The sequence below is a fragment of the Gobio gobio genome, assembly GCF_949357685.1.
Source record: "Gobio gobio genome assembly, chromosome: 7".
NCBI classification, from domain to species: domain Eukaryota; kingdom Metazoa; phylum Chordata; class Actinopteri; order Cypriniformes; family Gobionidae; genus Gobio; species Gobio gobio.
In genome coordinates, this window is record NC_137103.1 from 31,680,770 (window position 1) to 31,694,521 (window position 13,752).

At 36.4% G+C, this 13,752-nt stretch overlaps 1 protein-coding gene across 1 annotated transcript in view; it reads left to right on the forward strand.

Annotated features, from left to right (window-relative positions):
- Nucleotides 1-13,752, forward strand: part of cntnap5a (contactin associated protein family member 5a) — a gene marked incomplete at its 3' end in the record, with an annotated part of 106,314 nt that overhangs the window by 61,794 nt on the left and 30,768 nt on the right. The window contains exons 8-12 of the mRNA XM_079821126.1: nt 11-284; nt 4,093-4,236; nt 4,849-5,020; nt 10,823-10,929; nt 13,194-13,313. Of these exons, the coding sequence (XP_079677252.1) occupies nt 11-284; nt 4,093-4,236; nt 4,849-5,020; nt 10,823-10,929; nt 13,194-13,313 (817 nt within the window). The remainder of the gene's footprint in view (nt 1-10; nt 285-4,092; nt 4,237-4,848; nt 5,021-10,822; nt 10,930-13,193; nt 13,314-13,752) is intronic.

Genomic DNA, 13,752 nt, shown 5'->3' on the forward strand with positions numbered 1-13,752 from the left:
TCTCTCACAGGGTAACGTGACATTTTCCTGCTCGGAACCACAGCTGGTGGCCGCCACATTTCAGAGCTCCAGCAGCAGCTTTCTGTCGCTGCCAGCACCTGCGCCAATCCTGGAGGGCCTTTCGGTGCGCCTGCAGTTTCGCACCTGGAACCCTGATGGCCTGTTGCTGTCCAGTCCCCTGATCTCTGGTCAGGAGCCTCGTTACCTGATTTTACAGATCAGCAGTGGGCGCCTCCACCTCACACACCAGACGTCAACTCTGAAGATGTCAGAAGTGTCAGCTGGTGAGGAGACTCCTCTTGGCTCTTCTGCAGTTCAGATAGTTTCGTTGAGGGAAATTTGTTGGCAAACCCTGCTGAAAAAGCATCTTAAACCGAAGTTTGTTTGCTGGTCTTAGTTGGTGTCCCAGCCTGGTGTGAATGTCCAAAAAGCCTCATTAGTAACTATGTTATGCATTGTGACTAAAACTTATTACCGCTATCTCAGTGGGTGAAAGGCATTGCCTAGTAACATGAGGGCCCTATTTTAACGATCTGAGCGCATGGTCTGAAGCGCACGGCACAGGTGCACCTAAGGCGTGTCCGAATCCATGGTCGGCGCATCAGGCGCATGGTCCAAAAGGGTTGTACCTTGTCTCTTAACCCCTAGGAGTCTGAGCTGTTCTGGGGCCCTTTAGAAGTTTTGACATGCTCAGACATTTGTGATTTTTTTAAAATGCTTATAAACACATTAATGGCAAAAGTGTAATTATACTGTATTCAGCACAAACTGGGCTACCATAATATCTAAGCAACATGTATGTACATGCTTGTATTTTTGAGAGAAAAATGCTTATGCATTTATTTTGAAAAAAAAAAAAATTGTTTTAAAATTAAGGCCTCAAAACACACAATAGATATGTGTCCACAAGACTTTTGAATAATGTGTGAATTTGCCGAGAGTTTTTGCTTTAAACTGATGTGAGAATCATTGAGCCTACTCATTCACATAAAACAATACACTGGTTTTAAATTTGTAAGACAGTTTTTCTTCACAAAGCTCATATATGCGAGGAGGCGTGATATCTAATGAATAATGATGAGTATCACCTGAGATAACAAAATAACATAATTCTGCATAATAGCCTGCATAATGAGCTGCATAATGAATGAGCTTCAGTGTGACTGAGAGAGCCAAAAAATGCTCTTCTTATTTAGTTGAAAATTTTACTTATCTAGTAAATGCATCTTGATTTAAGAATGTTTATTAAAATTAAGATACAATTTATACAAAACGAAATTCACTGTAAAGAAAGCAATTAACTTTCTACGAAACAAAAAAAATTACTTTCTACAAAACCAAACTCCAGAATTATTTATTTAGAATATAGTCAACAAAGGCCTATTATATTTTAAATGATCAAAAGATTTGACTACACTTAAAAAATGCTCTTCTTATTTAGTTAAAATTGTACTTATCTAGTAAATGCATCTTGATTTAAGAATGTTTAAATATTTACACTAGAAACAAGACAAAAATTAATAAGAGCATTTTTTCAAAAAAAATTGTTTTTGAAAGTAGTCTCATGCTAAAAAAATTAATAATAAATAATTAAAATGAAGATATCATTTATACAAAACGAAATTTACTGTAAAGAAAGCAATTCACTTTCTACAAAACAAAAAAAAATCACTTTCTACAAAACAAAACTCGATATTAACCCAATAAAACAAACTTTGATATTAAATTTTAAAAATAACATTAGGCTATAATATTTAAACATCAATAAGAAAATGCATTTGACTGGTACTATATTTATAGCATCTGAGCAGACATTTGCGAATAAAAGCTTTATTGATATGACACTAGGCTCTTTTACAAGAACATTATAATCTGTCCAAAACAGGCCAAATACATCTTGTCTAAACAGTCTTGCGTGTATGACATTTAATGTCTTTTTGCGTTTAATATTCACAGATGCTAACAGAAAAAAAGCCTACCTTACAATCAGCTTTTCATGAGGAGAATTATAGCTCAACGCGTCTAAAAAAGATGTAGCTGAAGTAATGTTACATCGCTTCACTAGATGTTTGTTTGAGTTGATGTGTGGGCGTTGATGTTGAGTCACCGGTGTGTTTTGGGCATAACGTGCAATAAAGCAATCAGAGTCTCATCTCCCATTCACTTTAAAAGCCAGTTTTGCTTGCACCATGGCGTATTCACTATTAACGGAAATTGCAAGTGGAAAGACTTAACACTTCTCCAGAGAAGAATCCTTTTATTTTTAATTACAAATGTTACGAGTTAAAAATGTTTGTGTGCTGCTGCGCGTCCCTCTGTGTGTAACAAGCAGAGTGTACACGCTTTGTGCACCCGTCTATAGGCGCACATTACTAACGCAACCTTTTAATAACACAAAAAATACTGCACTATTGACTTTAGACCAGGTTTTTGTTGGTCAATGGCGCAGTCAATTTCAGTTGCACCTGAACACACCTCGTTTTCAGACCAGAGGGTGAAGAGATGGGCGCGAGTGCATTTTTAAACAACGTGGCGCTGGACGTGAAAATGATAACTGGCTGAAACTAGCAAAAAACACTCACGTCACGCATGACGCCGCATTGCGCAGAGTGTATGATGGGGCCCAGAATGTTAAAACATAAGTGGCGCGAAAATGACAATACGCAAAAATAAAGGCATTATATAGGTAAATATGACCTGTTGGCCCTTATAATGCCCCATTATTAATCTGGTTTTATCTAAACAATTTTTAACAACAGGGTATTGTAAAAATGTATATTTGTAAAATTCAATGACTGGGAGACTCTTATAGATATTTTATTGAAAATCTGTTAAGCACATTTGAAAAACAGCCGTGGGTAAATTTTACACCCTGGCGGTTCCAGTATTAAAAACATGAAGTGTAACAAACCTCTGTCACTTATGTTGCTAAATCATGTAATTGATATAGTGTTTATTCTTTTTAACATTCATTCTTCAGCTCAGCAATTTAACATGCACCAGTAAAATTGTAAAAGGTGTAAAGCTTCAGCAAGTGACACGGAAATGCATCTGTGATCAAATGGTAGAGCTGTCAGTTTTATCCAGGCATGACACACTCTAGCCACTGAAATTACTGCTTTGAAGGAGTCTAATTGGAAATGCTCCTCAGTTTCAGCAATTATGTGCACATAACGATCAAGAGTATAAATGTCTCTGTTTTTCAATTCAGCCAGCCTGGCAATGCAGAGGCATCCTATTACTTTCACAGCACAGATTTACATGCTTTTTCTATGATCCTTTTCTCACCAATGAGATACTTGAGCAAAACAAAGCCATTTGCATGAAAGTCAACACTTACAGCTTATCTCGTCATACAAAAAGGCAATAGCGTCATTTTTGTTCAGCATTCTGGACAAAAGATCAAAGGATTCATACATGCTGGTCTAAACAAGATTAGTGTCTGAGACAGACAGTTATGTGTTTCAGTCTAGTGAGAAATCCTGATGTTCAACAACAATCGACACGCAGCAGGGGGAAGGAGGGCGCTCTCCATCTGTTGTGCAGGGCCAGTCTGTGTTAAAGCTGCTGTTTTATCCTACCTGAAACCAATTTTTTTTTTTGGTCTAACTCACGTCACAGGAGCGTTGGCAGAAATACAGAGTGTTGTAATTACCGGAATAGAAGAAGTGAAGCGCTTGAGCTCAAACGACAAACAGATGGCTGGCACAGGGGAGACTGTAGACACACAGCGGCCACACACAGCTTGGGTGCCCTTCACATGTAATGGCCAGAATTAATTAAATCATATCTCAAAGAGAATTTATCTTTTGGGAATGCGGGTAGAGGGGGCAGGTTTTTTATTTTGCCAGCAGATTTGCTTTCTTGGCACTTTGTATTGTGATATTGAGTTCTCTGTTTCTTCATGGCTTTGTTTTGTGTGAGAGCTGACGGTTCACATATTGTTGCTTTGGATGACTTTACAGTATGTGTGTGGTTTGTTGAACATCATAATATAGCTTTATTGGGCCATATAATGTGGTATGTTGCACTAACAGTTGTTTCATGTTCATACACACTCCTTAAAAAGTACATGGCGATTATGATTGACAGGTCAGAGGGTGAATGATGGTTTGTGGCATTCAGTGAGTCTCAACGCTAGAGGTCTGCAGATCATCATGACCCTGGACAGTGAGCCTGCATCCACCATCCAGCTGACAAACTATCTGGAACCAAAAGACATACACTATTTTGGAGGTAAAAAAGTGTGCAAATATTTCCAGAAAGGACTAAAAAAGAAAATGTCAGTTACAGTTGGGACCAGATTAGACATTTGTACTCATAAAAAATTTCACAAGTTAAAACTTTTTTAGCTAATGTGCTCTAATCTATTTATATTTAGCTGTAATTTATTGTTGTTTCAGTTTTAGTTTTAGTAATTGTTGTAGTTCACGTTTAACTTATTTTTATCAGTTAGTTCGCCAAGGCAGCATTTCTAATAATCTAATATTTTTAGTTCAGCTTTATATCAATTATATACATTTTTTATAGTTTTAGTTAACAATAACTATAGCAAGAGCTAAAGATGAACTATGCTAGATAAATGTAATTATGTATTAAGTTAAATATTTTGTATGTATTAAATATTAAATGGAAATATAATAGCAATGCTCATGATGGCCCTAATTGTGCCTTTCTGCATTTTGTTGGCATAAAGGAAGCCATAAAAGATAATGATGTGTGAAATTAGGAAGATATAAATGACATATTTTTGTGTCAGAGTCACTTTTGAAGCAGTTTTCTAGACTTTTTTTTTTCTGTTATAACATCCAAACCTATAGTCAGATGTATTTTCATCTATTCTTTCAGGATGTCCTGTATTCCAGAACAAATCCAGCTGCTTGAATCCCACGATGGCCTTTCAAGGCTGCATCCGACTCATCCTTGTCAACAACCAACCTGTCGATCTTCTGTTAGTCCAGCAAGGCCATCTAGGAAGCTACAGTCAGCTACAGTTTGACTTATGTGGCATTCGTGACAGGTGCAGTTGAACATATGCTTCATCCGTATTTCTTTTGCTGTTTTACATTTGTCTTTTGATTTGATTTTATTCATGGCACCTTGGAAACTTGAACATATCAGAGCTGTTCTTTGTCATTAAGGCCTCGGGTTGCGCTGTCTGAGCTATTGGCAGAGCCCTAATTAGAACTGGAGGAAGTTCATTTGTACTTTCATTTAAGTTTGTGGCCCACTAACAAGCTCAGTGCTGCATTCTGCACTTCTTCTCATTACTGCATACTGGAATCAGAGGCGTCATCGACCCTGAGCCGCATGACCCCTGCTGTCACACATGTCTACAGGGGTCCTGCTTAGAGAATGGGGGATTTTTGCTCTTGTCTCCTTATTTTTTTTGTCTCTCTTTCTTTTGAATAAACAATATAAAAGGCAACAATGGATGGTGGGATCTTCAGTTATAGGTCTGTAGAAGATAAAGGGGATTTATACTTCTGTACAAATGTTTGGGGTCAGTAAGATTTTTTTTAAAGAGGGGGTGAAACACTCAGTTTCTGTCAATCTCATGTCAATCTTGAGTTCTTATAGAGTAGTATTGCATCCTTCATATCTCCGAAAAGTCTTTAGTTTTATTATATTTATAAAAGAAAGATACGCTGTACCAAGTCTTTCCGGAAAAAAACGTGTGGCTGGAGGTGTATTGTGTGGGCGGAGCTAAAGAATCACGAACGCGCGCAACGATTGCGTTGAGAGCTGAAAGCTGTGACATCCTTAAACGTTGAAAAAACATTATCCTAAATAAACCATGGAGATCAATCGGATTTAGCCATACATATATGATCCAGAATCAGATCTAGAGATTGAAAATGAACAGGAGAAGCAAGAACGACGACTACAGCAGTACGTCTCAATGGTATGTACTGTAAAACTTATATAACGTTACCTGCTTACAGCGGCTTGTCGTGCGCAAGTTTTGCAACATTTGTGTGTGTTTACTCATGGTTTATGAGGACATAATTTGATTTATGGACTATTTTATGCGATTTAATGTTAGCAATAGCAAGCGGAACGGTTCTGCAAGTCTGACTAGTGCGTGTTTACATAGAAAAACAATGGAATAGTAGCGCATTTGAATGAACGAGTCGATAGCTAACAACATAAAAACATTTGAAGCAGTTTTACTCACCGCCTGCTTCCAACACATGACCGTGAACCTTAATCGCTGGGACTGCTCCATCTTTCAGCATTAGACGAGCTACAAATCCGGAGTTAAACTGGGCCTTGTTTATAAAACGATCGTCGCCGAAATGCAGGGGTCCCATTAACGCTGGGTTTTTTGGGAAGCTGAACAGGGTTGTCTTGGGTTGTGTCCTGTGACTGCAGCGCAGCGCAGCCGGCTTCCCTAAAGCCGGGCACAGCGCAATAATTGGCGTGCATTTGCTCTCTCGCTCTAATCGCGCTCGCCCTTCTGGGAGAAGAGTCCGTACGGCCTGTACAAGGACATTCCGCCCTAGCTTACGTCAGATGGACCCATACTCGAAAAAAACTTTCTGAAACTTATTAGAAACCAGAAGGAGTATTTTTGGCACAGAAATACTCCATCAAATGTCCAACTCTTTTTTTTTTTTAACTTTGTCCATATTTAGCATGGGAATCCAAGTCTTTAACAGTGTAAAAATCTCAGTATGCATGAAACAGCATTTCAACCCCCTTTAATGTTATGCTCACAGGGCTTAACTTATTTGATCAGAAATAAAACAGTAATATTGTGAAATATTATTGCAATTTAAAATAACCATTGTCTATTTTAATATATTTAAAAAGGTATTAATAGGCTAATAAATTATCAGTGTTGAAAACAGTTATTTTTAGTGGAAACAGTGATGCACTTTTTTCAGGATTCTTTAATAAATTTAATGTTCAAACAATGTTCAAATCTTTTGTAAATATATTTACTGTCACTTTTCATACATTTTGTCAAATTCATTTAAATTTAGTAACTGACCTGAAATTGAAAAAGTATTCTCAATTCAGTTCTGAATGGCACACAAACCTAAAACTATCGCTTTAATTAAGACATTATTAAAGGGATAGTTCACCCAAAAATGAAAATTCTGTCATCTTGTACTAATCCTCAAGTTCCCAATCCCCAAACCTGTGTGATTTTCTTTGTTCTGTTGAACACAAAAAAATATATTAATAAATAATATATATCCTTTTAAGTTCTATCCCAGTAACAATAGTTTTACCTTCAGTGTATTTTTGCACTTATTATTCTATACAGAAGCACTCAAGTCACTTCACTTTATCCAGATATCCACCATACTAGCTTTAAGTCAGTCAGTATGTTCTTATTTGGCGGCAGGGATATTTCCCTCTGGCTTGTCTCTACAGTGGGATTTTATTAATAGTGAACTTGTATGAACATGACAAGATCCCTCCATCAGTGGCAAGTCTAAATCATTCATGAGCAGCTGTCATAGTCTGAGGGGCTCCGCTGTGAGCTATGTGACAGTTTTTGTGAGCCTGCCAGAGGGCGAATGCTCCTGGCTGCTAGACTGAACCTTTCCTCCGTCTCTGTCCCCTCTGTACGCAGCCTCAGACTGTCTCTGATAATCAAGTGCCAAAATAGCTGACCCCTGCAACGTTTTGCCCTCTTTTGGGGTTTGGATATTGTCACGGAGAGCTTCTCCATGGAGACATTTTGTTTCCCCTTAATGAAGCCTTAGTGGAAGACATCCATTTCTTTATTTTAATGACGTAGTCCTATTTTGTCTAAAGGTGGTGACACATGGGAATTAAATACAGGTTGAGGTATCTACAAATGAGCAAACTAACTAAAATCGCGAAGATGTAACTTAATTCTGATTTTACAGTAAATAATATTAAAGTATAGTTAATAATATATATTTATAAAGAAATTTCACCCTCCTCCTACCTAATACCTCGGGGTATTGTTTTTGCTAGTAACGTGAAGTTTAGTTCAGGGGTTTTCAAACTGAACTCATAAGTAATTTGAATTACTTTATGTTAAATACAATAGATCCATCTATTGGGCGGCAGTGGCTCAGTGGTTCATGTAGGTTATCTACAAACTGGAAGGTTGGTGGTTCGATCTGACCTAGTGCCGAGGTGTCCATGAGCAAGACACCTAACCCCAGCTGCTCCCGACAAGCTAGATGGCGCCTTGCATGGCTGACACCGCCGTCGGTGTGTGAATGAGTGTATGAATGGGTGAATGTGAGGCAAATGTAAAGCACTTTGGATGGCCGTAGGTCTGTTAAAAGCGCTATATAAATGCAGTCCATTTACCATCTATCTATCCATTGTCCGAACTGCTTGTCATGTAGGGTTCTTGGGATGCTGGAGCCTATTAAAGGATTTCATTTATAGTAAATTTAATCACTAAATCTATTTTTTCACATAGTTTAAATCGTAATCTATACTAGTACTGATTTTAGTAGGTAATACTTTTTGGGGGTCAGTAAGATTTAAATATTTTTGAAATGTTCAGGGTATATTTATGAAATCAAAAATACAGTAAACAATTTAAAAAAACAATTTAAAATAAATGTAATTTATTCCTGTAATGGCAAAGCTGAATTTTCGGTTACACTTTATTTCGATAGTCCAATTTAAACATTCTACTAACTATAAGTAACTTTGCAACTTCATGTCAACTAACTGTCATTAGAGTATTAGTTGACTGTCAGTAGACTGGTAGGTTATGGTTAGGTGATAGGGTTCGGGTTAGTAGAATAAGTTGAATTGTAGTTGCCAAGTTACTTATAGTCAGTAGAATGTCTGTTGGGGGACCAACAAAATAAAGTTTTAGTAAATATTAAGCAGACAGTCTACAAATACTCTAATGACAGTTAGTTGACATGTAGTTGCAAAGTTACTTATAGTTAGTAGAATGTCTAAATTGGACTATCAAAATAAAGTGTTACCGAATTTTCAGTAGCAATTTCACTAGTATTCATTTATTATCACAGTTGAACATGGTTGTGCTGCTAAATTTGTTTATGGAAAGTATTTACTGTTACTTTTGATCAATTTAATACATCCTTTATGAATAAAAATATTATTCTCTTTAAAAAAAAAAACTGACCCCAAACTTTTGAATTGTAGTGTATATAGATGTGTTTATATTTGAAGACGGGGCACATCTCTATGAGATGGAAAGGTATCATCGTATTTGTAGGTCCGGTGCATCAGTTTGGAAACCCTCAAAGTAACTTCCTAAACACTGCTGTGCATATCCCATTGATAATAAGATCATTCATTCTCATGTCACAATTATCTTTTAATTCCCTTTTTGATGTACGTGTTAGTTCTTTGATTTATGTCTCAGTTATTGCTTTATATTGCTAATAATATCAATGCTGTTCTAAATTTTTTATGTTACTGAAGTATTAAAGTGACCGTTATGTGACTTAATGGGACTTATATGACCAGTTAAAACCACCAATGGAGATCGACTGTCCATCATTCATTGAAAACGCAGACAGTGTCCAGTGTTTTTTTCCACATCACAAACCTAACAACAAATTTTCAGGTCATCGCCTTTTACTTTAGACAATGTCCCATTACCAGCAACCTCTATCACTAAAATTTCACAGGGCGGTTTATTGCTCCAGAGCAGTTCTGCACATTGGTTGGCATAATTTTATGGCCCAGCAAAGCCTTTTTCCAAGCATGACTAGAAATAGCACATAGGTAATGAAATCATCACCTGAAACTGTATCCAGCCTGCAGTTGACTCTCCCTGTAGTGGTTAATGGCTGTTTGAATGGCTGTATTGCACGTGGAGGCCTCGTAAAGTGGGCTCTTCAGGGACCAGACGTGCAAACTGAGCTCTGTGAAATGATATATGCAGGCCTAAAAGGCTGGTAATTGTGAAAGTTAAGCAGACAAATTAATGTGCTATTAATCAGCACGTCTCCTGCAAGCATATCAATTTGTTTGTTTGTGTTAGTTTATCGACAGCCATTGCATTAAAGCAAGACTTTCTTACACGGAAGAAATCAAGGGCTCGTGTAGCACTGTTATTGAGGAAGACAGAAGAGATGAAATGAGCTGCAATTTACCAAATCAAATCCTAAATCCTAAACATTTTTATTTTGTAAAATAATATTCACCTACAGCATTTTTTTTATAAACATATATTCTATGCTGGGTTAAGATGACATTTATTGTTATCAAATACTACACTGAATGCCTCTAAGTAAGCTTTTAGCTTTTGTTTAATTTATTTTGCTCCCTCATTTGTAAAATATTTCATTTGGTTACAGATGAGATTATAAACCATCATGAAATATATTTTTGAAAAGGAAATTCATTTTCTCCAGTCAAGCAACAATCACATCAGCCCTTTCTCTGATACTCTCCTCACACAAATCAAAAAAAAAATGTTACCCTTTCTAAATTAGATCCAGCTGCACTTGATATTAAATATTCCATCAAAAGCCCAACGATTCTCTTGATTTAACAGACAGTTTGATGCCATCTAAGCTGCGAGGCCACATTAAGGTCTATTTCAATGCTGGCAACAGACAACTTAATTGAATACTGACATACTTATTCAGTATCAGAAAATTGATTTTGACTTAAGATAGACATGTAGTGGGTTCTCTGTCGATCGAGAACTTTTATTCAAAATGAGCCTGTTAAAAATAAATGCTGACTTCTTATATTCTATTTAAATGAAATATGCATTGTAACCTTTGATCACACTGGGTTTGTTCTCATTCTTTTCACAGTATATTTATATTGAACTAAATGTTTGTGTATCTCTTTACACAGTATGTTGCTTCCATTTCTCTGGCAGGTGTCTGTATAATTTCTGTGAGCATGGCAGCCAGTGTTCCCAGACGTGGTCTTCTTTCACCTGTGATTGCACTGGTACAGGATACAGTGGAGCTACGTGCCATAACTGTAGGTCTGCGCAATCGATTCCTACATTTCAAACACACAGCCTTTCTGGGAAGGTTTTATTCACAACACCTAACTTTTAGACTTTTTAAACTAAATAATAACAATTAGTGGGTCACATTTACTTTATGGATGCACTGATTTTGCAGATACCGATAACCGATAATTCTTTATATTTGAAAGCTGATAACTGATATATTGGACACTAAGTCTAAATCCAAATTTGTATATCAATTTTGAGTGCTTGATAACAAAAAGGCTTGCATTAAAAGAAATGTCCCAAGCACACAATTATAATGTTCTCAGCTATTTAAATCATCATGTTGAAGAGTGTCTCAGCAAAAAGAAATAATCCATTATTTATCTGCTTTAATATATTGGCTAAATTTTCTTATCGGGCTGATAACGAAAACATTAAAAATGAACATATATCGGCCGATATTAATATGGTGGCCGATATATCAGGCATATATGCATCCCTAATTTAATTTATTTCACCGATCAAAGTTCCCTTTGGGTATTTGAATTAGAGCTCATCCTTTGAAAACATGCACACGATAAAGGAACTAATGTAACATATATGAACATTATTTGACATATATGAACATAATTCAAGAATTGAGTATTAGAAGGACAAATCCTGACTGGACGACATGAGTAGCTGGGGATGGAGGAGGGCAATTAGCTTATACAGAATGGCACCTATATATATATATATATTAGGGATGCAACAATGCAGTTAGTCCCCGGTTCAATACCCCGGTTCGGTTTTTAACCATGGTTTTCGGTTCGGTTCGGTTCTGATGGCTTGTCACATCATTTTTTTGCTATTCTATTCTTAGGCGACAGGAACAGCAAGAGGTTAAGGAGAAAAAATAAAAAAATTTATTGCAATACTCTTATTTTATTTTACTTAAAAAAATTGAAAAACCTTACTTAAAATTAAAACTTTACTTAAAAAAAAAACATTGTACACGTTCCTAGTGTATTGTATAATATAAAATAAATATATATAAAGATTTACACTGGCAGCTCAGAGCGGTACAGCAGCATTTAAGTATGAAATTGAACGAATAAATGTACAAATAAAACACTACATAGACTTCACTATAAAATATACATTGATTCTTATTAAAGCTACTATATTAGTTTTTCAGTCAAGAGCAGTGAGTGATTTTCTCTTTGTCTTTTGTTGTTGTATTAACATTAAAGGGATAGTTCATTCAAAAATGAAAATTCTGTCATCGAGAAATGAATACAGGTTTGGAACAATATTAGAGTGAGTAAATAATGACATCATTTTAGAGGTGAACTGTCCCTGTAAGGACAGCGTGTTCACTAGGCTGCCTGCTGTCAATTTAAGACCTGCGTGTTATGTTTATGTTAACCTTGTGTATATTTGACAGTATTGGCGCAGTAAGACGACTACTTAGTTCAGTAATCACGTGTTTGACAGGCGTTTAATGCGCGCGCTCGTAAAAGCACATGTTAAAACCGCACACGCGAATGAGCAAGGCTTTAAAACGCATGCAAATAATGAACTTTCATTATTGTGAATAACTATAGTATTCCGTACCACTAACGTGTGATCTGAATGTATCTCTCTTTGTTCAGTATTGGGATGGAGGCAAATTATAGAATTTGTAGAAAAATAATTAATTCAATGCAAAACCGAAAAAAACGCAATTCACAAGCGCGTATTGATCCGTGAATGCCGTACCGAACGGTTCAATATTTTTTATTATGCTTTATTATGTTGCTCAGAAGCTAATTACCCTCCTCCATCCCCAGCTCCTCCTGTCATCGAGTCAGGATTTATCCTTCTAATACTCATTTCTTGAATTATGTTGTTACATTGAATGTTTGTCATTAAGAACATTAATGATATCGCTACCTTGTATTGGTTCTGTTCTGGTTACCCTAAGGAGGGTTATCACTGCTCTCCCTGCTCTTATCCATGCGAGGCTGCATGAGTTCTTGCCCAGAACAGAACCATACCACCAAGCCAAGCTGTATGCTAAATGTCAATTATCTTCAACAATAGTGGTCCTGACAGAAATATATTTTTTGGAAGCTTTGATCCTGTATTTGAAGATCACTATTTTTTGAACTCTGTTTTTAACAGGAATCAACTTTAGATAATGTCTATTAAAAATACATACATCTAGACAGCACTGTAAAGAAGATTCAAACAATGGCCTTGATCTTGTTTGTGAAATGTTTCTGGTGCTTTGATGAAATCTTTTATTCACTGTTTGCATTCCTAGCCGTCTATGAAGCTTCATGTGAACACTACAGGCTTGCAGGAAGCACTTCTGGATATTTCTCCATAGATCCTGATGGAAGTGGCCCTCTTGATCCTATTCAGGTCTACTGCAATATTACAGGTCAGTTGTTCCTGTCCTCACTCCACCTCAAATTATATATTTGACAAAACTGTTATATATTTCCCACGTGTTTTACAGGCACTATATTCACTATAAACAGGCTGTGAAATTAACACCCAACCCACTAACTGTGGCGGTTAATACATAACTCACTAGCCGATTTGGTGGTTTATGATTCATAGATTATGCCCTACAAACAGGAGCTTCCAACATTAGCAAAACAAAGTGTAAAGAGGGTCACACATCTTAAACATTAAATTATATTACATTAAATAACATTATCAACAGCTTGGGATTGTGCTTTTTTCAGTATTGTGGCTTGAATAATGTCTATGCTTCATATCAAATCTGATAATACAGATCGCTGTTTTTTAACAGTCGTTTTTTCAAACACTTACAGTAAATTCAAACTCATTCTTGAAGTGAACTTTCTAGATTT